General features: G+C 42.0%; 1 protein-coding gene across 25 annotated transcripts in view; it reads left to right on the top strand.

Annotated features, from left to right (window-relative positions):
- The window catches only part of LDB3 (LIM domain binding 3), a 214824-nt gene that overhangs the window by 75575 nt on the left and 114728 nt on the right, over positions 1-24521 (top strand). For all 25 annotated transcript variants that reach the window (XM_034777357.1, XM_034777369.1, XM_034777380.1 and 22 more), the window contains one exon: positions 19939-20014. In XM_034777357.1, the coding sequence (XP_034633248.1) occupies positions 19939-20014 (76 nt within the window). The remainder of the gene's footprint in view (positions 1-19938; positions 20015-24521) is intronic.

Here is a 24521-nt window from a genome sequence, read left to right as displayed (position 1 = left end):
ACTACAGATATACTTCCTTAGTTTAATAAATCTGCTGTTCCAGCTGGAGGACACTTACATGTGCAGGAGTAATGTCTTACAGACAAAGTTGCTGGCATGTGAGTTCACTCTGGGGGAACAGTCTCCAAATTGCACAGTATTGTTAAAATGCTGGAACTCTGGTAAAAAAAATTTATGCTAGTAATAAGGAGTTGTGTGGTGGCTAAAGAGGACCACTTCTAGTATGGATCTAGGGAATATTATTTTAAGTCGCTTATGTTTCATTTCACACCTATGTTTCCTGTGGTAACAAATAGTAATTCTCATATTTTGTACCATTTTAATATGGTCATTAAAATAAAAGCAAAGTTAAAATTACTAAAGAATGTTTTATAGGCAGAACAAGCTTATAATGTGAATTACACCCTGATGGGCTATACTAAATAAAGTAAGCTTGCACCACCTGGTTCATACGTTTAGCCTAATATTAATAGCAGTTCAAATAATTACACCTACTGTGGTCTTGGGAATATGTTCCCAAGTAGTTAACTCAAAAAAGAAAGCACAAAACAAAAATATGATGCAAATAAAACAAATGCTAATATAAAAAGCAAGACAAGCAGTGGAATGCAGGCTTGGCTTGACATGAGAAATTAGACATGGCTGAGGCCTCATTTCTTGGAAGACAAGATTAGAGAGGTAAATGTATCAGCAGGCTGAAAACAGAATGTCTGTACAGCTAAGATAAGGGGGAACACCCAGAGAACCTTTGACAATCGACAGGCTAACAATGGATAAGATAAGTAATGAATGTAAAGATGAGGTTAAGAGTAAGTTGTACATGGACTGTGAATGGACAGAGCAAAATGTGTCATGCAATATGTATATAAAGAAAGGTTTGCTGTATAATTTTGGATATGCAGTATGCTAACCCCTTAGTCTTGGAGCTGATCAATTCAGCATTTTGCTGTATACCAGATAAAGGAACCTCAGTGACAAGACTGGAGTTGGACTGAATTCTTGGGGAACCTAGTTTAAGAGATCTCAGGGGACCCCCAACAAGTTGCAGTAAACATGTATTAAATAGTTACCAACTTTTCTTTAGGAAAATAAATAAAAAGTACAAATGCAAGTTACAATCAAAATCAATTTAAATCATTACATTTTATTGAAATTGCTTTAATTTAAAATCAGTCCACTCTGTATACTTTATTCTTCTTAGCAGAGAAGAGACTGACAATTGACTCTAGAGCTTTGGGGAGCTGTTTGCATGTGGCACCACCAAGTTTCTTCTGAGTGTCTGCTGTTGTGCTGTTCTGAAAGCACAAAGAGCACATCCAGCCCCCAGACTCTAACAGATCAAGAATTTTCCTGCACCTTGCCAGTTTCTCACAGGCAGAAAAGACACCTTCCCCACTTGGATTTCCCCTCCCCAGTATTCAGTCCAATTATACATCCAACTGCCTCTGAATTAGGCCAAATTGAGAGGGTAACACATTTCATTGTTACGTGGCAGACTATAGCCAAGGCAGTGTTATGCGTTATCCTGGGATAGCAACATTTATCAGTTAAAATTAATGAGCACTTTTTCCATGGAAAAAAATAATGTTAACACTGATCACTGCAATGAATATTTATTTTCCTTAGTTGTCCAATTTCATTCAGTTATTACTATCGGAATGGGCTGCTATTTACATATACTGCATAGAGCATGTGCTTATTAGTTTCAGAGAAGAGCCAGGAACCATGGATAACTGCCATGGCTTTAAATGGCAATAAAATCTTCATTGCCCAGATCCCACTTAGGTATTAGAACAGGTCTCAGAGTGCACATTACTTTGATTGTTTTGTTTTTTTCTTCAAAAATGTTATCTTAGAAGTAAAATTAAATTGTGAAGAATATTCCCTGGATGGGTTAAAGTTTATCTCCAGGTGAGTTGTTCCACAGCATTACATTGCATTCACCATGAAAAGGTCATGATGGAATTGCTGGTACATCTCATTTGAGTTGATGGGCTGACATGACATACTCAATTAACATGACAGTTATAATTTCAGACAAACAGTTATTGATTACATTCTGCAGCAAGGATGTTAATGTTATCCATAATGCTATTATAGATGAGATGGCCACAATGTTTTAAATATAGAGCCTTTTATCATTGATTGGTACTCTTTAGCTTACAAAATTGACTTAAGTGCAAATTGCACATTTGGTGCTAACTAATAGGAGGAGCCTATTGCAGTCCACTTCAATGATAATGTAGCCACAAGAGGAGTGGATATTTAATAATGGTGAGAAAGTACTTGTCTGTTTTCTTCCAGTTATTCAGCAAAACCTGTGCTTTGTCATTTGACTCAGAGGAGGTTTGTCTTAAAATTCCAGAATGGTGTAAAGTAATTACAGAATGATATATTTGACTTCTGACCCAGTTAAAAAAAAAAGTAATGGAATCAGTATTAAGGATGAAATGGTGCATTATTTAGATGAAGATAGGAGCCTAGGTACTTGCCAGCGTAATCAGCCAGAATAAATGGAATTAAATGCTACTGATTTTAAAAAAAGAAGAATGGCAGAGAGTATTGATCCATGCACAGTTTGACTGTTATTTCAGTAAAACTCTATAAGATTCCTCCCACCCAGCTAGGTGAATAAGATTTAAATATAGAGGCATTGGACATCTATATTATTATAGTCAACCAGCTCTTGATCTTGTAGGACACAGCAAGTGTTAAAGATAATGAGCCAAATCTCATTGTCAGTTACACTCTTGCACCCACATTGAAGTCCATGACAGCTGAGTGTTTGGGAGAATCAGCACAAATTATTAGTATTGCACCTGTGGGAATAGGAGTTAACTAGAGCATGAGTGAAGAGTGGGATGCTGGTTTCAAGTTAGCACAGTCTATGCAAAGAGCAGCTGAGGGTGGGAACAGCAGGGAGCATTGCAAAGTAAGATGAAAGTACATTGTTTACACAATGTCTGTGTTCATGAAGACTACCTCTAGCTGCCACTCTTTCATGAGTACTAAAAATTCACCATGAAAATAGTTAATTATTCTTTTGGTAGAATAATACCAGTCTGTGTTTGGCTTTGTCAGAGGAATACACAATAGTTACCCTTGTTTGAACATTTAGAAGAATTGATGAAGAATGGAATGAATGAAGATCTCATTCTGACATGTTTTCTATTTTGGAAGCAGAGAAAGAATTCAAAGGCCCTGGATTAACTGAAGTGCAGCTATAACATATCCACATTAGTGAGCTTCTTTTGTCCCACCTACGCCAAGGATAAATGCTCTAAAAGCCTCCAGAGTACATTGAAGTGTCCACATTCAAAGTAGAAATTAGAATGAAACCAGCTAAATAAATATTCTGTGTAAAAAGCCACAGGATATTGAAGAATGTAATTTGTTGTTGAGATGCTTGGAGCACCCTAACCACTGCTTCTGCAGTTAATGAGATACAGACAGAGGTATGGGGATAAATGGATTCCATCTTTGTTAGCCAATGATTAGAAATTCCTATGGAACTGCAGCATTACAGGTTGTGAGTGCACGCAATAGACAGCTGTGTCAGTTGGATCTTACGTTTTCTTGTGCCTTGCGTTACCTTTTTGAACTAGGCTAGATGCTTTTAAGGTTTGATTGTAACTCCATGATTCTGGAGGCCAGGCCGCAGCTTACTTTAGATCAGAATGGGGGTTGCTATAATCTCTGATGGCTTTGTCACTCCAAGAGGCTATTTTCCAGCCAGGAATTGCTCACTTGTGCAGGGATTTTCAGGAGAAACTGTGTAGGACCCAGCTGTATGGGTTCTGTGCCTGCTGGGGACTTTCCTATATTAGGAAAGTGGGGAAATCTTTCTGCTTCTCATCCCTATGATTTCTTTGAAATACTTATCCTCACTCCTACTTATTACATCTGTTTCTTCAGACAGTAGGATTATTTATTTGTATTACAGTAGTGCCTGTCAGACTAGGACCCATTATTCTAGGCACTGTACAAACACTGAGCAAAAAAAAACCCCAGACGAAAAGGAATTATGATTAACTTACTCCTCCTATTAGTTGCTGTCAGTGTGGTGGTGGTGGTGGAGGAGTGGGGTGAGATTAATATTTCCTCCTCCTACATGAAACTGACCCTTCCATAGCTCACAATTTGTTCCATTATTCTTGCATACAGCAGTGCCCCAACTGAACATCTTTTCTCTATTTCCATACCCTTTATACTTTAATTGGATTCCTTATTAATATCCATTTATAATCCTAAATAATGAATGTAGAAGTAATTTCTCTAATCTTTAATAATTTGGGACCCAGTTCTGCAAGCCCCCTATATGCTGAGCTACAAAGATTTCAGTGGAGATTGTGTGTTTGGAGGGCATGCAGGATCAGGCTCGGCGACCCTAGACTGCTTATATTATTGTGGTTGTTCTCTGCTGTCCTACCTTAATTTCTAGGATAACCTTCAATAGCAGCATGACCAGAGTTCTGCACAGCATTCAAGTACATCCTAGCTAGTTCATTACCCATTGCAAGAGTAATAGTCTCTATTTTATGTTTATGTCTCCCTAAATTCTTGCAGCATTGTGCTGAAGGCAGCAGAGTTTTATTCATCTTAATGAATCTGCCAGTATTTTAAAGGAGGGATTGATGTAAATGTCATTGCCCTCTGATCAATAATGGTGCAAGAAAATGTCTATTTGTGGGAGGGTGCAAAGGGGAGAAAGATTCCCACTCCTAAAGACACATTTTTAATGAAGTTAAAATGTAATTCACTTCTAAATACCACTCTATTCAAATTAAATTAGCATAGGTAATCAGAAAAGCCATGTAAAACTTCTGTAATAAAACCGGAAGCCTAATGAAACTTTCCTAATTTGGATTCAAGTTAAAAGTTGCACTTCAGATCCGATTCATGATGTCCAATCGGAGGCCAATGCTTCAAATAAACCTGGACTGATGTATGGTTGACATATCCTTTTGGGTTAGAAACTGGATAAAATATGGTGGTTAGATGCAAAGCAAAGTAATGAGAACCAAAGCAGAAGGGGTTTGTATGATAATATAGTGAAGCCACCAGGTTTTGTAACACTGTAGGAAATAAAGGTGTATCAAGTGACAGTCTAGTTGGTGACTGAATGTTAAAGGTAGCTCATCTCAGACCTAATGTGATCTACATAATTCTTTTGGGAAAACTAGATGTAGAACTGGTGTAAGTTCATATAGCTTCAATGAAGTCAGTTAACATTTGCCAATTTACACCAGTTGAGGATCTGTCCCTAAAGTTAAAGAATCATGTTCATTTTTTTCATTTTATAATCCCTGAAAAGACAGCATCATTCCAGTAACATTTCCAACAGTTACTTTCATTTCCAACAGACAGGGAGAGAAAGTGTTTGGAAATAAAGTAGGGCACAGAAAGGAATAAGAGCAAGAAAGAACCATGGAGCTGGAAGATAGGCCTTTCTGGGGCTTCTTGACTAGGGATACCAAGTGTAGTGCATCATGTATGATACCCTTTGTCATTTGTCAGCTTTTGCATGTCTCCCCCCAGCCCTTCTGGGCTGTCATGCAGAGATTCCCCTGCAGTTTCTTCTCTTGGCCATTGGGTGTTGCTGTGGTGGAGGGATTTCAGGTAGCTAAGCTGTCTCTCATCCTCAGCTCCTGCTGCTTGCCCTGCTGATCCAAGCCAGCATACAGGAGCTAGGAGGAGGAAGAGGCAGCAGCTATAGTTGGTTGCACAAGGACCTTCCTGTCAGGAAAGATGAGGAGGCCATATAGAAGAAATAGAGATGGTGGACAAAAGAAGGGGGTGGTAAGATAGAGGCAGAAGAAACAGTGAGTAGGGTTACCATATTTCAGCAAGCAAAAAAGAGGACGGGAGGAGCCCCGCCCCTGCCCCTCCCACTTCCCGCCCCCCCAGATCCCCCAACCCTCCCCCCGTTCCTTGTCCCCTGACTGCCCCCTCCTGGGACCCCTGCCCCTAACTGCCCCCCAGGACTCCACCCCCTATCTAAGTCTCCCTGCCTCTTGTCCCCTGACTGCCCCAACCCTTATCCACACCCCCACCCCCAGACAGACCCCTGGGACTCCACACCCCATCCAACCACTCCCCACCCCCTGACAGCCCCCCCCCCCATAACTCCCAACCCATCTAAACCCCTCTGCTCCCTGTCCCCTGACTGCTCCGATCCCTCTCCCCACTCCTGCCCCCTGACAGCTCCGCCCCAGAACTCCCAACCCCCCACCCCCCTACTCCTTGTCCCCTGACTGCCCCCTCCTGGGACCCCTGCTCCTAACTGCCCTCCAGAACCCCACCCCCTACCTATGCCCCCATGTCCCTTGTCCTTCTCCACCCCCCCCAAAAAGCCCCCCCTGAACTCCCGACCCCCCCCATCTCTTGACTGCCCCCTCCAGAACCTCCCTGCCCCTTCTCCTGCCCCCCTTACCCTGCTGCTCAGAACATGGTGTTGGGCTCTGTGCGAGCCGGACACGTGGCTGCGCTCCCCAGCACAACACACAACCCGGTCCCTGCCCCTGCACAGTGCTGCGGGAGCGGGGCGCTGGGCTGCAGGGGAGGAGGGGCTGCCGGCTCAGAATGCAGGGAGGGAGGGGGGGAGGAGGAGCTCTACAGCTGCTCCGGAGTCCAGCCCGTGACTTTCCTGCAGCCCTCCCAGCCGCTCGCTCTGCTCTGCCTGGGGGGGAATCCCAGACATTTTGAGTGATTTACAAATTCCCCCCCGGACGCTATTTTTAGCACAAAAAGGAGGACATGTCCAGGTAAATCCGGACGAATGGTAACCCTAATAGTGAGGGATGCATAAGTAGCAGAAGAGAGGGAAATAGTTAAAGAGGGACACACAAGACAATGGGCTGATTGGCAAAAGGAATAGAAAGCCTAATGGGAACAAGAGCAGAATGATGGGGAGGCTGCTTCAGTATTTCCTGATCCATGTCCTCACTCAAAAATCTCCCAAGTTTACCCCAGCAGTTCCTCCCCTCTCAGGCTTTCCTAAGCTCCCTACAGCTTCCCATTCACCTTCATTCCCATAACATCTCCTCCCATCATGCGGGATGTTCTTGGCTCCCCCAGCATTCTCTTGTTTCTGAATGAAGGCAGGGAAAAGACATTCCAAAGTGAGTCCATTTTTATATAGTTGTATTTGGCTGGCCTCTTTTGCGGCCACAGTTTATGCATGAAAAAACTGTGCCCATAGATCACGTGGGTGAAAACATTAACACTTGGAAGAATAACAGCCTGATTTGTAATCCAGCCAAATACAGCATGATACAGACACATAATTTACAAATCAGGTAGTTATCCATGCAAATGCCAATATTTGCATTCACAATGAGCTGCAGATGCAAATTGTTATTCCAATGTTGAGTTTTGTATTTTTATTGTAGGCACAGATGATACCCACAAACTAGTCCTCTTGGCCCAACTCAAAATTTACTTCACTTATGTTTGAAATAATATATAATCTATTGTGAAATATTCAAAGAGCTATGGAAGGATTTGCCTTTATGACCCCTCTTAAAGTCAGCAGGGCTTTTATCACAAACTCCATGTGGTGCTTGAGAACTTTGACAATAGTGTCACTAGACTAAAACAAACTTTATGGTAAATCTTTAAAAAAGACAAAGTTTCTATTTTTGGCAAAGTAAGTATATAGCTCTTAGTTAGCTTTAAGGCTCTGCTGACAGATTATTGATTTTAAGATTTATAATCTGGACAGTAGGGATCAGCAGGCCTAAAATTTGACCTGTCCCTCTTCTCTATCTCTCATTTTTTCCCCAAATAAAGCCATTGATATGTTTGTTTCAGAGCAAAGAAGGTCAGAAGTCCAATTCTGCTCGCTCTACTGTTTTGCGACCTGCCAGTGGTTGCATTTCAGTGGTGTGGTATGAGTGATTTATAAAGTGCCTATCCTCTTAATATCTCAAGCACTAAGGAAATGTAAGTTACAATAAATTTCAGCATAAATAGGAGGTAGATTCCCCAACACACTTTATAAGATAGTGCGCTCACACAATTGAGTCAAGGAAAAAACACCTCTGTAAGAAAACCTGTTTCAATTTCAGCCTTACAAAAGGTTAATAAAGAAAAAGCAAGGGAGACATTGATTGTCAAAATTATGAAATATACAAGGACCATTTCCTTTTAAAGGTCAGCAAGGATCATGGTCCATAGTAATGGAAAAGAGCTACTAGCTATTAGATTGTCACCACTCTGCAAATACAGTATCTTTCTTCCTGTGACAGTCTATGCCCCTAGGGTCAGGGCAGCAGGCAGAGTCTATAAAGCAGCCCTTAGGCACAGAGCAGCAGGGCCTAGTGGCCAGAGTCTATGGGGGTGGGGCACCCACCAAGGGGTGTAGCAGCCCCAGTAGGGGAGTCTAGGCCCACCCAACTCCACCAGGCCCTAACCCAGGGCCCTAACAGTGGCATAACAACTTGCCACTGACTCAGCAGGGGGTCCTACCAAAACACACTGAGGTTTCCTGTGTGGGAGGTACCACTCCATCACCCTCCCTGGGTCACTTCCTACCAGTGTCTGCATTGGGGTCTCCCATGAGACATCAGGTTCTCTGTGGTCAGCTGGGCCAGTCACCTCCAGTGGCTTCTCCAGTTGCCAGGGAGGCTCTGATTCCAAGGACAGTCAGGGGCTGTGGCTGGCCCTCTGCAGGCACTTCCCAGACAAGTCCTTCCCCTGCAGGCTCCAGCCCAGAATGAGCTGGACTGCCTCCTTTTATATTGCTAGAGCATTTGGAGCATGCCCAATCCCGCCGGGGAGGCAGGACTTCCACTGTCAATAATATGGGCTTACCCCTGTCTGAGCTAGTGTGGGGTAAGCAGACCCCATCACATACCCCTTACAAAGGACACACATTAAATGGACATATTATAGACCTATCTTGCAATCTGTTCTTATGTGGTTAGCTTTTGCTAATACATTTCGTTCCCCTGGAGTCCTTTATTCATAAAAGTATGGATTTCAGCACTGTCTTGAAGAAGGTGAATATTTAATACTGTTTAGTAGCAGAGCTGCAGCAGCTGACGTCTGGTGCACTAAACTTTACCCCAGCGGTTGGTGGTTCTCAGGTAAAAGGGTGTGACTTTACATTTACACACACAGTTACAGACTTCAGACAAAAGATGAACAAAAAACTGCAAATATTTTTTAAATTACCCTCCTTCATAAGAATATAAGAATGGCCGTACTGGGTCAGACCAAAGGTCCATCCAGCCCAGCATTCCATCTACTGTCAGTGGCCAATGCCAGGTGCCCCAGAGGGAGTGAACCTAACAGGTAATGATCAAGGGATCTCTCTCCTGCCGTCCATCACCACTCTCTGACAAACAAAGGTTAGGGACACCATTCCTTACCCATTTTGGCTGATAGCTATTAATGGACTTAACCTCCATGAATTTATCCAGTTCTCTTGTAAACATTGTTATAGTCCTAGCTTTCACAACCTCCTCAGGCAAGGAGTTCCACAAGATGACTGTGCGCTGTGTGAAGAACTTCCTTTTATTTGTTTTAAACCTGCTGCCCATTAATTTCATTTGGTGACCCGAGTTCTGATATTATGGGAACAAGTAAATAAATTTTCCTTATTCACTTTCTCCACATCACTCATGATTGTATATACCTCTATCATATCTCCCCTTAGTCTCCTCTTTTCCAAGCTGAAGAGTCCTAGCCTCTTTAATCTCTCCTCATATGGGACCCGTTCCAAACCCTTAATCATTTTAGTTGCCCTTTTCTGAACCTTTTCTAGTGCCAGTATATCTTTTTTGAGATGAGGAGACCACATCTGTACGCAGTATTCGAGATGTGGGTGTACCATGGATTTATATAAAGGCAATAAGATATTCTCCGTCTTAATCTCTATCCCCTTTTTAATGAATCCTAATATCCTGTTTGCTTTTTTGACTGCCACTGCACACTGCATGGACGTCTTCAGAGAACAATCCACGATGACTCCAAGATCTTTTTCCTGACTTGTTGTAGCTAAATTAGCCCCCATCATATTGTATGTATAGTTGGGGTTATTTTTCCTAATGTGCATTACTTTACATTTATCAACATTAAATTTCATTTGCCATTTTGTTGCCCAATCACTTAGTTTTGTGAGATCTTTTTGAAGTTCTTCACAGTCTGCTTTGATCTTAACTATCTTGAGCAGTTTAGTATCATCTGGAAACTTTGCCTCCTCACTTTTTGCTCCTTTCTCCAGAACATTTATGAATAAGTTGAATAGGATTGGTCCTAGGACTGACCCTTGGGGAACACCACTAGTTACCCCTCTCCATTCTGAGAATTTACCATTTATTCCTAGCCTTTGTTCCCTGTCTTTTAACCAGTTCTCAATCCATGAAAGGACCTTCCCTTTTATCCCATGACTACTTAATTTACGTAAGAGTACATGTAGGTACCAATGACATAGGGAAGGGTAAGAGAGATGTCCTGGAGGCCAAATTTAGGCTGCTAGGGAAGAGACTGAAATCCAGGACCTTTATGGTGGCATTCTCAGAAATGTTCCCAGTTCCACGCGCAGGGCCAGGTAGGGAGGCAGAGTTTCAGAGTCTCAATATGTGGATGAGACGATGGTGTAGAGAGGAGAGGTTTACAGTCATTAGGAACTGGGGAAACTTTTGGGATGGGGGGAGCCTATACAGGAGAAATGGGCTCCACCTAAACCAAAGTGGAACCAGACTGCTGGCACTAAACATTAAAAAGGTTGTAAAGCAGTTTTTAAACTAGGAGATGGGGGAAAGCCGACTGCTGCAGAAGAGCATGTGGATCGGACAGAGACTTCTCTTAGAGGAGAGTCTATTGATAGATATTCTCTAGGTTTTAGTCAGGAGGAGAGGATGGAAGAGGATAATGTAAGGGCCAGATCAGACAAGAAACATTCACATAAAAAAGAATCTGACACATCAGAAAAGGACAGACAAATAAACAGTGACAAGTTTTTAAAGTGCTTGTACACAAATGCTAAAAGTCTAAATAATAAGATGGGTGAACTAGAGTGCCTTGTGATAAAGGAGGATATTGATATAATAGGCATCACAGAAACCTGGTGGACTGAGAGCAATCAATGGGACACAATCATTCCGGGGTACAAAATATATCGGAAGGACAGAACAGGTCGTGCAGGGAGGGAGTGGCACTATATGTGAAAGAAAATGTAGAATCAAATGAAGTAAAAATCTTAAATGAATCCACATGTTCCATAGAATCTCTATGGATAGAAATTTCATGATCTAATAAGAATATAACAGTAGGGATCTATTATAGACCTCCTGGCCAGGATAGTGATAGTGATGATGAAATGATAAGGGAAATTAGAGAGGCTATCAAAATTAAGAACTCAATAATAGTGGGGGATTTCAATTATCCCCATATTGACTGGGAACATGTCACCTTAGGACGATATGCAGAGACAAAATTTCTCGATACTTTAAATGACTGCTTCTTGGAGCAGGTGGAACGGGAACCCACAAGGGGAGAGGCAATTCTCGATTTAGTCCTGAGTGGAGTGCAGGATCTGGTCCAAGAGGTAACTATAACAGGATCGCTTGGAAGTAGTGACCATAATATAATAACTTAACATTCCTGTGGTGGGAACAACACCTCAACAGCCCAACACTGTGGCATTTAACTTCAGAAAGGGGAACTATGAAAAAATGAGAAGGTTAGTTAAACAGAAATTAAAAGGTACAGTGACTAGAGTGAAATCCCTGCAAGCTGCATGGACACTTTTCAAAGACACCATAATAGAGGCCCAACTTACATGTATACTCCAAATTAAAAAACACAGTAAAAGAACTAAAAGAGAGCCAGTGTGGCTTAACCATGTAAAAGAAGCAGTGGGAGATAAAAAGGCATCTTTTAAAATGTGGAAGTCAAATCCTAGTGAGGTAAATAGAAAGGAGCATAAACACTGCCAAATTAAGTATAAAAATGTAATAAGAAAAGCCAAAAAGGAGTTTGAAGAACAGCTAGCCAAAAACTCAAAAGGTAATAACAACATGTTTTTTAAGTATATCAGAAGCAGGAAGCCTGCTAAACAACCACTGGGGCCCCTGGATGATCGAGATACAAAAGGAGCACTTAAAGACGATAAAGTCATTGCGGAGAAACTAAATGAATTCTTTGCTTCAGTCTTCATGGCTGAGGATGTTAGGGAGATTCCCAAACCTGAGCCGGCTTTTGTAGGTGACAAATCTGAGGAATTGTCACAGATTGAGGTGTCACTAGAGGAGGTTTTGGAATTAATTGACAAACATAACAGTAACAAGTCACTGGGACCAGATGGCATTCACCCAAGAGTTCTGAAAGAACTCAAACGTAAACTTGCGGAACTACTAACTATGGTTTGTAACCTGTCCTTTAAATCGGCTTCTGTACCCAATGACTGGAAGTTAGCTAATGTAATGCCAATATTTAAAAAGGGCTCTAGAGGTGATCTCAGCAATTACAGACCGGTAAGTCTAATGTCTGTACCGGGCAAATTAGTTGAAACAATAGTTAAGAATAAAATTGTCAGGCACATAGAAAAACAAAAACTGTTGAGCAATAGTCAACATGGTTTCTGTAAAGGGAAGTCGTGTCTTACTAATCTATTAGAGTTCTTTGAAGGGGACAACAAATATGTGGACAAGGGGGATCCAGTGGACACAGTGTACTTAGATTTTCAGAAAGCCTTTGACAAGGTCCCTCACCAAAGGCTCTTACGTAAATTAAGCTATCCTGGGATAAAAGGGAAGGTCCTTTCATGGATTGAGAACTGGTTAAAAGATAGGGAACAAAGGGTAGGAATTAATGGTAAATTCTCAGAATGGAGAGGGGTAACTAGTGGTGATCCCCAAGGGTCAGTCCTAGGACCAATCCTATTCAACTTATTCATAAATGATCTGGAGAAAGGGGTAAACAGTGAGGTGGCAAAGTTTCCAGATGATACTAAACTGCTCAAGATAGTTAAGACCAAAGCAGACTGTGACGAACTTCAAAAAGATATTACAAAACTAAGTGATTGGGCAACAAAATGGCAAATGAAATTTAATGTGGATAAACGTAAAGTAATGCACATTGGAAAAAATAGCCACAACTATACATACAATATGATGGGGGCTAATTTAGCTACAACAAGTCAGGAAAAAGATCTTGGCGTCATCGTGGATAGTTCTCTGAAGATGTCCACACAGTGTGCAGAGGCGGTGAAAAAGGCAAACAGGACGTTAGGAATCATTAAAAAGGGGATAGAAATAAGACTGAGAATATCTTATTGCCTTTATATAAATCGATGGTATGCCCACATCTCGAATACTGCATACAGATGTGGTCTCCTCATCTCAAAAAAGATATACTGGCACTAGAAAAGGTTCAGAAAAGGGCAACTAAAATGATTAAGGGTTTGGAACTGGTCCCATATGAGGAGAGATTAAAGATGCTAGGTCTGTTCAGCTTGGAAAAAAGGAGACTAAGGGGGGATATGATAGAGGTATATACAATCATGAGTGATGTGGAGAAAGTGAATAAGGAAAATTTATTTACTTGTTCCCATAATATCAGAACTCGGGTCACCAAATGAAATTAATGGGCAGCAGGTTTAAAACAAATAAAAGGAAGTTCCTCTTCACACAGCGCACAGTCAACTTGTGGAACTCCTTGCCTGAGGAGGTTGTGAAAACTAGGACTATAACAGCATTTAAAAGAGAACTGGATAAATTCATGGAGGTTAAGTCCATTAATGGCTATCAGCCAAAATGGGTGAGGACTGGTGTCCCTAGCCTCTGTTTATCAGAGGGTGGAGATGGACGGCAGGAGAGAGATCCCTTGATCATTACCTGTTAGGTTCACTCCCTCTGGGGCACCTGGCATTGGCCACTGTCAGTAGACAGGATACTGGGCGGGATGGACCTTTGGTCTGACCCAGTACGGCCATTCTTATGTTCTTATGTTCTTAACTGCCAGCCACAGCACACGGTCCTTCAAACAAACAGACAGACAAACACAAGCTCAGCACACAGCAGGTAACCCCCAAACACAAACACAAACTACAGACAGCCACTTACCCCAAGGGTCCCGTATTTACTCCTCCTTCACCTGGAGAACTCCCTTGCGAAACTCCCTGTTAGCAGCCCTGTTCGCAAAAGGGCTTCCTTTACCACATATTAAGCAATAAAAGCTGGCCAGAGAAACTTTGGTGGAACCGTATTCCAGAATATGCCATTCCAGCCAGATCAAAACGTTTTGTGAAATTGAGTTGATTTTGCAGGAATTTGGTTTGGGCAGACAACCGGGATCGGGGAAGGGGGGGGGGTTCAAACAATGTCATGTTTTGAATTTTCATTTTGAAATAACTGTTAATTTAGATTTTGTAAAATTTGTATTATAATTAGAACTAGACAAAAAATGTTTGAATAAAAAGTTAATTTACCAAAAAGGCAGTTTCAGTCAATGGAAAACTATTTGTAAATTTGACACAAATTTTCAGCGTAGTTTAAGCCAAAAAGCCCCACCCTTATTCGGGTTAGATTTACAAGGGGATAAGACACCATTCACAAAATGGCAGCAAGAGCAGGTGGTGGTGTTTCACTTATAACCTTGGCCCACTTGGGAAGTGGTGGCAAGATTTGAATCCAGGTCTCCCCCCTTACAGGTAACCGCCCAAACCATTGGGCTAAAAATTATAAGGAAGGCAATCACCTCTTCCTGCTCCTTCTCTCGCTGTTTCGTGAATCTAGTCTTTAAAAATGCTCAGAAGCAAAAACTCTCATGTTGAATGAAACATTTTGTGACCCAAAATTTATGTTTTTTTTATTTTTTTCAATTCACTGAAAATTCAAAAAAAAATTCAGATTCAGTTCAGCCTAAATCATTTTTTTTTCCACAACTGCCAGCTAATTAAAAATAACTTATTCAACCAGCTTTAATTATAATACAAAACAAAGAAACAAAAATGTTTAAAATGAAACAAAATGATTTTGTCAATATTAATCTTTTCAGTTGACCTGAAACAGTTTATTTGTGGGATTTTCTTTCATGGAGAATTTCAGAATTTTTGGTTTGCGCTCTAATTTTGGCACAAAACCAGATTTCAAAATCTCACAGTCATTTTCAAAACTGGACTTCTGACCCATGCACAGCTGTAATGAACAAATAATATACCTGCAGGATCCCAAATATTTAATGGAACATAAGTATAGACTTTAAAATTACAAATGCATTTATATTTGAAAGCATCTAATGGCACTGTGGTTATTGTTCTATATCACTGCATGCAGGGCCGGTGCAAGGATATATTGCGCCCTAGGCGAAACTTCCATCTTGCGGCCCCCCTCCAGCCCAGGGAACCAGGGCCGTCCCTAGCTATTTTGGTGCCCTACGCAGCACCACCCCCACCCTCCCGCGGGGGGCTGTGTGGGGCCCCAGGCCTCTGTGGGGGGTGGCTGTGTGGGGCTGGTCCCAGGCCTCCATGGGGAACAGGAGGAGGTGGAGTGACCGGCCCCAGCTTGCTCTGCTCCCCTCCCCTGGCTCCCAGCCGCGGCGCCGGTGAGTGCAGGGGGGCAGATCCCCCCTCCCCCAAAGCCTGGGAGCCAGGGGAGCAGAGCAGGCTGGGGCCGGGTTGCTCCACTTACCATGCGGTGAGTGCAGGGTCAGAATGGTCTTTAGGGGAGCGGGGGCGGGGCCAGGTGGAGCAGGGGCTGGAAGAGTCGGGGTTGGGGCAGAGCAGAGGCGGGGGCCATAGGGCAGGGAGCCCCCCCTGCGGCAGCTCCCGCCCCCCCCTTTGCCCGGGGGGCCCCCCCGCGGCAGCTCCCCACCCCAGCTCACCTCCGCTCTGCCTTCTCCCCTGAGCATGCCGGAGCTGCTCCACTTTTCCTGCTGTTTGGCGTGGCAAGCCTGGGACGGGAGGAGAATTAGAGCGAGGGTGGCATGCTCAGGGGAGAAGGCGGAGCGGGGGGGAGCTGGGGCAGGGAGCGATTCCCCTGCACGCCCCCCCAATACTTGCTGCGGGCAACCCTCCCCGTGCCCCCCTGCCCCAGCTAACCTCCACTCTACCGCCTCCCCTGAGTGCACTTTTTGGTGCCCCCAACTAGTTCGCCTAGTGGTTGCACCAGCTCTGACTGCATGAGAGACTTATGTTTGATTATTGAGGCCAGCGTTTCATTCTGTTAGGCAGCAAGGACTAAAAGCACTGTTCACATATGGTCACTGGAGAGAATACCTTATGTCACTCTAGTTACTCCTTAGTCAGTGTAAGGATGGCACTAATAGGCTATTAGGGAAATCCCCATTCACCTGTCTTCTTAAAGAAAGAATTGTTTCTGCAATGCAGGGCCTGGAGGAAGCAAAAGTGGAAAAGTCCAAACAAAGCATAATATGCGGGGGGAGGAGGAAGTGACTCCTGGTGTCCCAAGGGAGCCATAAGACATACAGAAATTGTTTTAAATATTCTCAGTTCAGTTCCTCTCTCACTTTCCAGCTAATCCTTAAGTGCAAGATGTTCACTTTACATTAGTTGAAACAGACTCCAAACTTACCTAAAGCAAAGGAGGTGTCATTTGAGAGTAGAGATGGACAAGACCTGTTAGGTGATGGGAATAAGATTGTTCTTTCACACCAAGTATTTCTTAGTGCATTCATTTTTCCAGCAGTACCTATACTTTTCTGTTAGTTGTTTGCAATGTCATCAATGGCGGTTGCAATGGAAACCTGGGATCCTTATCTCAGGATTTAAAAATGAAAGGGAGGAGGAATTTTGTTGTAAGATGAATTATGCACAGGAGATGTGTAGGCCACCTTGTCCAACTGTGCTGCCCAGTTCCCTTTTGAGGGCCTTGTGCATAGGGTTGCCAACCCTCCATGATTGTCCTGGAGTCTCCAAGAATTAAAGATTAATCTTTAATTAAAGATTATGTTATGTGATGAAGCCTCCAGGAACACGTCCAACCAAAATTGCACCCTAGTTGTGAAGATGACATCACCCTGACTGATCTGGGAATCCTAAAAGACTTTTTTCAAAAATATAACTTCATTCACCTTCTACACTGATCTCTCAATGATCTGTCTGTGGTGCCCACTTGATCCTGATGGCAGAAGTGAAAGCAAAGGATAAATGATCCAGAGCTACTGAACTCATGTTTTCAGTGCATCTCATGGAGAGAAAAACTGCAAACATGTGACTCATTCTTTCTGTGTGCTTCTGTGATAGAACAAGTAAGGAGAAACACTGTGAATAAAATAATGTTGCCCTTGATGGGGTAGACCTTAGACTTCAACACACAAGTGTACAATGGCAATTTCTTCACTTTAAAAAACAGAACAAGTCATGAACATAATTACTAGGACTTGACTATCCAACAAGAGGGGTTTGAGGAAGAAAGTGCCTCTGAATTTAGACATTCCTTGAAGGACAATGGTCCTCTGTGAACACATGAGTTTTCATTTCCATTGAGGGACTTCACCTCTTCTATCTACCCCTCCAACTCCAACTATGCTAAATCCAGCAAGTCTTTGTGTTCTGTGATAAATGTCAGAGCTGTAGTTGTTGAGAGCAGAGTTATCTAGATACGCTTTTTTATTTTAAAGTGGTGCTGGTGCCTTTGAAATCTTGCGCAAAGTTAATTTGAAAAAAAAAGCCTCAGCTGGGCAGTATTATGAATGACAAATGCAGCATATCAATAATGTGTAGAACAGATGATATAGCATGTTAATGACATCCATTATGGTAAGGTGGCAACTAAAAGAGAATAAATAGTGAAAGTGATGGCGCAGTTTAATCAATGAATCCCTTTGCTACAATCAGGGCCGGCTCCAGGGTTTTGGCCGCCCCAAGCAGCCAAAACAAACAAACAAAAAAACAAACAAAAACAAAAAAAGCCGCGATCACGATCTGCGGCGGCAATTCGGCGGGAGGTACTTCACTCCCAGGCAGAGTGAGGGACCGTCCGCCGAATTGCCGCCGAATACCTGGACCTGCCGCCTCTCTCTGGAGCAGCCGCCCCAAGCACCTGCTTGAGAAGCTGGTGCCTGGAGCTGGCCCTGGCTACAATACAAATGTTTTCCAGAGGAGCCTCAGAGGGATGTGTATGTGGTTTATGACTGCTTGCTGTAGATCTGCAATTGACATAAAATATTTGCACTGCTCACTGGGTCTGAAACAAACATTCATAGTCCATACATGTGTACCAGATAAGATACTCAGTGGACAAGGGAGCACATAGTACTCCATGAGAAGACATAACACCGATCTATATAATGGCAGCACAGTATTATCAATATTATTTTTTATTCCATCTTTGGCACACTCCAGTATTTTCTGTTATATTTTTTGACCACCCCCTGTTCATTGAGCAGAAGATTTCATGGAGCTGTTCTATTCTACCCTATCTAGGTTCTTATACCATCCCTTTCTACATAGTATCTGAACACCTTCCAGCAATTCATTAAGTGGCATAATTAATATCTGTTGAGCGTGGTTCATTTTCTCTCCCATGCTCTCTTTAGGGGGAGAATGTGTGTATGCGTGTGCAGTGCAGAGTTTTATTTTAGTAGGGCTTTGTTTTTAAATGTACAAGATGCTCTGTGTTTATGTTAGAGGAGGCAGGTCAAAGAAGAGTGTCTTGCAGATGGAGCAGAAGGTGGTGTGGTTTGTGATGGTCCTTAATTCTTCTGTCCAAAATGAAGCCCACAGTCTCTCTCTGAGGAAGAGAGGAGGATTTGTAATATGGCATAAGAACATAAGAACAGCTATACTGGGTCGGACCAGAGGTCCATCTAGCCCAGTGTCCTGTCTTCTGACAGTGGCCAATGCCAGGTGCTTCAGAGGGAATGAACAGAACAGTAATCATCAAGTGATCCATCCCCTGTCACCCATTCCCAGCTTCTGGCAAACAGAGGCTAGGGACATCATCCCTGCCTATCTTGGCTAATAGTCATTGGTGGATCTATCCTCCATGAACTTATCTAGTTCTTTTTTTATCCTTGTTATAGTCTTGGCCTTCACAACATCCTCAAGCAAAGAGTTACATAGGTTGATTGTGCGTTGTCTGAAGAAGCACTACATTAATTTAAACTGTCAGTAACAAAAATCTGTTCAGGTACATGATGCTCAAGTCAAAATTTACAAAAGTGTCCTATGATTTTGAGATGCCTTAAGTTTAGAATAGGAGTACTTGTGGCACCTTAGAGACTAACAAATTTATTTGAGCGTAAGCTTTCGTGGGCTACATAGTGCATCCGAAGAAGTGGGCTGTAGCCCACGAAAGCTTATGCTCAAATAAATTTGTTAGTCTCTAAGGTGCCACAAGTACTCCTGTTCTTTTTGCAGATACAGACTAACACGGCTGCTACTCTGAAACCTGTCAAGTTTAGAATGTGCATCTTAAGACACAGTGGACCTGATTATCAGAAGTGCTGAGCACTTCCAGTTTAGATTGACTTCAACTAGAGTTGTTGGTGCTCTGCACCTAGACACTCAGGCTCCGTATATCTAGATCTAGGCACCCAAAAATTGAAGCTTCCCAAAATCATCTCTCATGACACTTTTGAATGTTTGGCCTGTCAGCATTGCTAAAAATTAAAAGTTTAATTCAGATTTCAAAGATCTCTCTAAAGTAGGGTTGCCAACCCTTCAGGATTGTCCTGGAGTCTCCCGGAATTAAAAATTAATCTTTTATGAAAGATTATGTCCAGGAATACATCCAACCAAAATTGGCAATTCTACCCTAAAAGCAGAAGGGAAGATCTTGCTTATTGATGGAGACAGAATGTTGGTGGTTGACAAGAGGCTAGGCTGGTTTCTACATATGGCTTTCACTCTGGATAAAGGATAATTTTTCAGTGAAATATAAAAGGTGTTTGAAAGGATCTAAAAAAAAAATAAGAGACGAGGTTGTTCTGATTATTAATCTTTTTTTGGAATGTTTTGATCCCCAGATCTAAACGCCCAGCTCCAGTTCCAACAGCCACACCTAAAGTTGACTCTCCCAGGCCTGTAATTCCCCATCAGAAGGTATGTAACATATTATCTCTTTAGTGCTTCTTGTTATTTGACTCTAACATAAATCACATAAACATAAATCGGTATCCGGTCTAATCCTCTCTGAGCACCTGGAGCATTTCTGACTTTTTTTTATTCTGTTCTCTTCTAGGCTGTAGGTAGCTAAGCCTATCAAAGCTTCTCAAAATATACAGTCATTTCCCAAAGCACTTGAGGAAAAACCCCATTAGCATATGGCTCAGCTCAGCTAAAAATTGACTAAAACTGACAACATGTTGATTGGCTAGACTAGATGACATTAAGGCATTTTACAATCTTTATTGGTAGCTGTGCCTTCTTGTCAGGTCAGTTAATAAATGTGACACCAAAAAATAGAGGTTAATTTAATGTAAAGATGAACAGTGAATGATGGGGAAAGTTGGTGGCTCAGGTTCCATGGACTAAGTCCATCTCCTAGGATATAGATGTCCAAAAGCCATCACCACTGCTAGCATTCACTGTCTAGTTAGCAACTGTGTCTGCAGTCTCTGTAGGGTGGCCAGAGACTATGAATGGCTGCAATTGTGTATCTTCCTATCCCTAGATATGAGAGGTTGTCTGAGATGGGGAGGAGACATGTTAACAGTTTTCAAGTACATAAAAGGTTGTTACAAGGAGGAGAGTGAAATTTTTTTCTCATTAATCTCTGAGGATAGGACAAGAAGCAATGGGCTTAAATTGCACGAAGGGAGGTTTAGGTTGGACATTAGGAAAAACTTCCTATCTGTCAGAGTGGTTAAGCACTGGAACAAATTGCCTAGCAAAGTTATGGAATCTCCCTCATTGGAAGTTTTTAAGAATGGGTTAGACAAACACCTGTCAGGAATGGTCTAGTTATGATTTAGTCCTGCCCTGAGTGCAGGGCACTGAACTAGATGACCTACTGAGGTCCCTTCCAGTCCTACACTTCTATGATTCTATGCAGTGCATTGGCAGCTCAGTGAGGAGGAAATTTGGACTACCAGTGTCCAAGCTGTACTCTTATTGATTGGATAAACAGGGAAGTGCAGTCCCTACTGTCAATCCTACCTACTCTGTGGGAGCTAATTTCACACACACACACCCAATGACATAAAATAAGAAACAAGACAAACCATTTAAGATCCCAAATCAATAACAGAGAGTACACGTCAGCTTCAAACATTTCTTATAAATACTGTGCATTCCAAATTCTGAGCTCAGGAGGTTTGTGTCTTCCCTGCAACAGCTGCTGACATGTTGAAACTAACATACAAGATATCATCTTGGGGCGAAATGTTTGCTTTTATTTATTAATTAATTTTGTGAAAATTTGAAAGGAACCTGCTCAGTCACTTTTGAGTCAAGTCAGAAACAATATTATGTCACTCAAGTGCCTTATGGGTATTTGGACAGGGAAAGAAGAAATATTAAAATTTATCCTGCAGGGAGTTGTTCCCCTTTATATATTTTTTCTGAAGACTACAGAGGGCACTGCGGGAAAGGAAGAGGAGTCAAAGTGTATGTCCATTTGCTTCATCCAGAGAGATGATGGAAATGTGTGCCTCTTCTCATACTAGAATATTATGGGGCTCACCAGTTGAGGCTGTTATTTTGTGGGACAGAAGGTTATTGGAGAGGAAATACGGAATATCACTATGAATTCTCATGGAAAAGAAGAACGTTCCAGTCTTTTGTTTAGAACAGTCTCCCTCTTCACCAGCCCAGTTGGGATTGTTTTGTTCTGTATTTCCCTGAAAGGAAATTGTCAGAGAATTTTTAGCCTCCAAAGCAGCCTGAGTGACCTAGTAAACTGTTCATCTCTTCATGTATTGGAACTTCTCCAGGGCTTCTATGTGACACACTGACTCCCAGGAGCATCTGAATGGATGTGACAGACCTGCACAGCTCCAGAGATTGCTCATTCATGGGCAAGCCATAGTTTCAAGAGATCACATTTTGATAACTCCATAATTAACTATACTCCATGTCTGGCAAATGTCAATTAAAATACCTCCTAAGTGGTCACTTATCTTACCAAAGTTGTTTCTATATGGTAAATATATAAGAAGGGGGAAGGGAGGAGGTTAAATACATATCAATTCTTTAAAATATTGTTGGTTTTAAAAAGTCATAAAGATATCTTTGATATAGTTGCTGGAGTGTCAGCTCAACTTGTATTTTCTGTTTTAGCCCTTCATAGTGTTATGAGAATTAAAGGTCTTAGATTGCCTAAGCACAGACATTTAGTTTCTAGGTGCATGTCACCTTAAAGCTGAACATTCTGTAGGTGAGGGAGTAGGTTGGATGTAGGATTATTTCTGGTGTTTGCTAAGGGTTTTTCAAAGAGCTGGGATGTGGGTCCTATCCCATTTCCAAGTGTGCTAAGAGGTTTCTCACAGCTGTGGGTGAGGTTGGCTAGATCTCTTGTCTGCGAGTATGGTGTGTAGTTAGTAGCAACTAGGAGTGGAAATGATGTTGTTGGGGTAGCAGTTCTGGCAGGGCTGAAGAGGGTTTTACACCTCAGAGGTGAGTCATGGTATTTGTCCAAGGTGATACTGGAAAGAAACTGGCAGTTGTAGGTCAGCTTAGGGTGCTTGTCCAGGGATTCTGGGAGACTTGGACAGTTGGGATGGGAATGACGATGCATGTCTTAGAGCAAGGCAATTGGGGCGTCAGATGTATATCCAGAGGTTGTGAGGAAGTTCAGTCTCTCTCATGTTGGGCTAGGAGGATTGCAGTAGATGCATACCAGGTCACGTGTGGTACATGTAGAGTGAAATTGTCAATGAGTTCAGTAGCTGAAATGAGTCCTCTTTAATGGTGTATTGGGAGGGCATTATAGTGGGAGCATGAATGTCTTGAATCACTAAAGCAGAGATCTCAAATATGGTATAAAAAAGATCTTACTGATGTAAACTAGTATTTCATGTATGTTGAGGTAAGGTATGTTACAGTAAATATATTGTTAAAATAAAGTTTTGTTTAAAATAAAACTTGTTACTTTTTAAAAGCCATCTTAGAATAGCCTTAGCATTGGGGGACTGGCTGCTTTAAGGGACTGTCAATGAGACACAGAGCTAGGTGTCTAGTTCCAGTTGATCTGATGGCTACTGCAGTGGCCCATATGAAATTAGTTTGATTTCATTTCAGCTCCCAGAGAGCAAGTGGCTACATTATAAAATCAACATTGCCAAGCTGTCCCCTCACCTGTAGGAGTAGTCTTTCCGGGTCAGGGATAATGCATGCAGCTAAGGACTCTTGCATGTGCAGACAAGTTCAGTGGCTGATATAAACCATACACGTTATTTCTGCTGACTCAATTGTAATTCCTGCTAATTTGCAAGCATGTATTTCTTTTCAACTGCTGTCAGCAGCTGATTATATAAGAACTCATATTAGGTGCAACTTCAGCCTATTGAAAGGCACAATCAATTTTTTTTCAGCTTGGTAGGAATGCTCCCACATCCCCAGTGGAGCCCATTGTCTCCTCATTTTCTTCAGCTAATCTGTGTTTTGAGCTGAACGTCTGTGATACATGAGATCAACTGGGCTCCGGGGCTGCTGGAGGGAATGAATGTTTGATTGGATCACAGTATACTTTTTGCTTACCAAACAACTCAAAACAAGATTAATCATTTGCGAGTTAAATGAAGCTGTTTGCACAGCTCTAGGCATGAAATATTGAAAGAATAGAAGGATATATCCAAGACTGAGAACAGTTGTGATTAGAAGTCATTCAAAATGGAGGAAAGAGAGATGGGGACTCTTCCAGAGAATTGAACTAAAGGTTCATAAATGCTCTGTGTTCATGCAACATTAGGGTTCATAGTTAAGCATCTACAAGTGAGGAAGTATGAAATTTAAGGGTCAACACACTGCCTTAACTCTGTCCTTTTGCATATAGGCATTATGATATAATGTTTATTTATATCATCATATTCTGTACTATTTATGAAATATGATGCTATAAAATTATTATGGTAATTAATATGTCTATTATGGTAGCTCTCAGAGTCCCAGTCGGAATCTGAGCCTCCTTGTGTTTATGAATAGTATAGTCTACAACACTGTGAACATGTATGTAAAATAACCAGCAATCATAGTTAGAGGAAGGATGGTCTTGTTGAATAAGGCACAGAACAGGAGATCTGTGTTCTATTCCTGACTGAGCCACAGACTGCTTGTATGACCCTGGACAACTCACTTAATTTCTCTGTGCCTCAGCTCACCTGTCTGTGAAGTGGTAATAGTAACAACTAGCTTCTTAATATGGGTGTTGCAAGGCTAAATTAAATAATTAATGTTTCTAAAAACTTGAAATCATTCTTGTAGACATTCAAAGAATTGGTATAATATTCTAATTAAAGACTGTATCCCAATTCATAGTAAGGTCAGAGTTAACATTACCTTTCATACTTCCTGACTTGAGTGCTTAACAGTGCAGTCTCAATAGTGCATTAACACAATGCCCTGCTGTGGGTCCCCATACCCAGAAGCCCCTTGAGTCCCACCTTTGTAC

Source organism: Trachemys scripta, chromosome 7 (assembly GCF_013100865.1).
Source record: "Trachemys scripta elegans isolate TJP31775 chromosome 7, CAS_Tse_1.0, whole genome shotgun sequence".
Classification (NCBI taxonomy): Eukaryota; Metazoa; Chordata; order Testudines; family Emydidae; genus Trachemys; species Trachemys scripta.
This window is presented reverse-complemented; position numbering and strand designations above follow the sequence as displayed.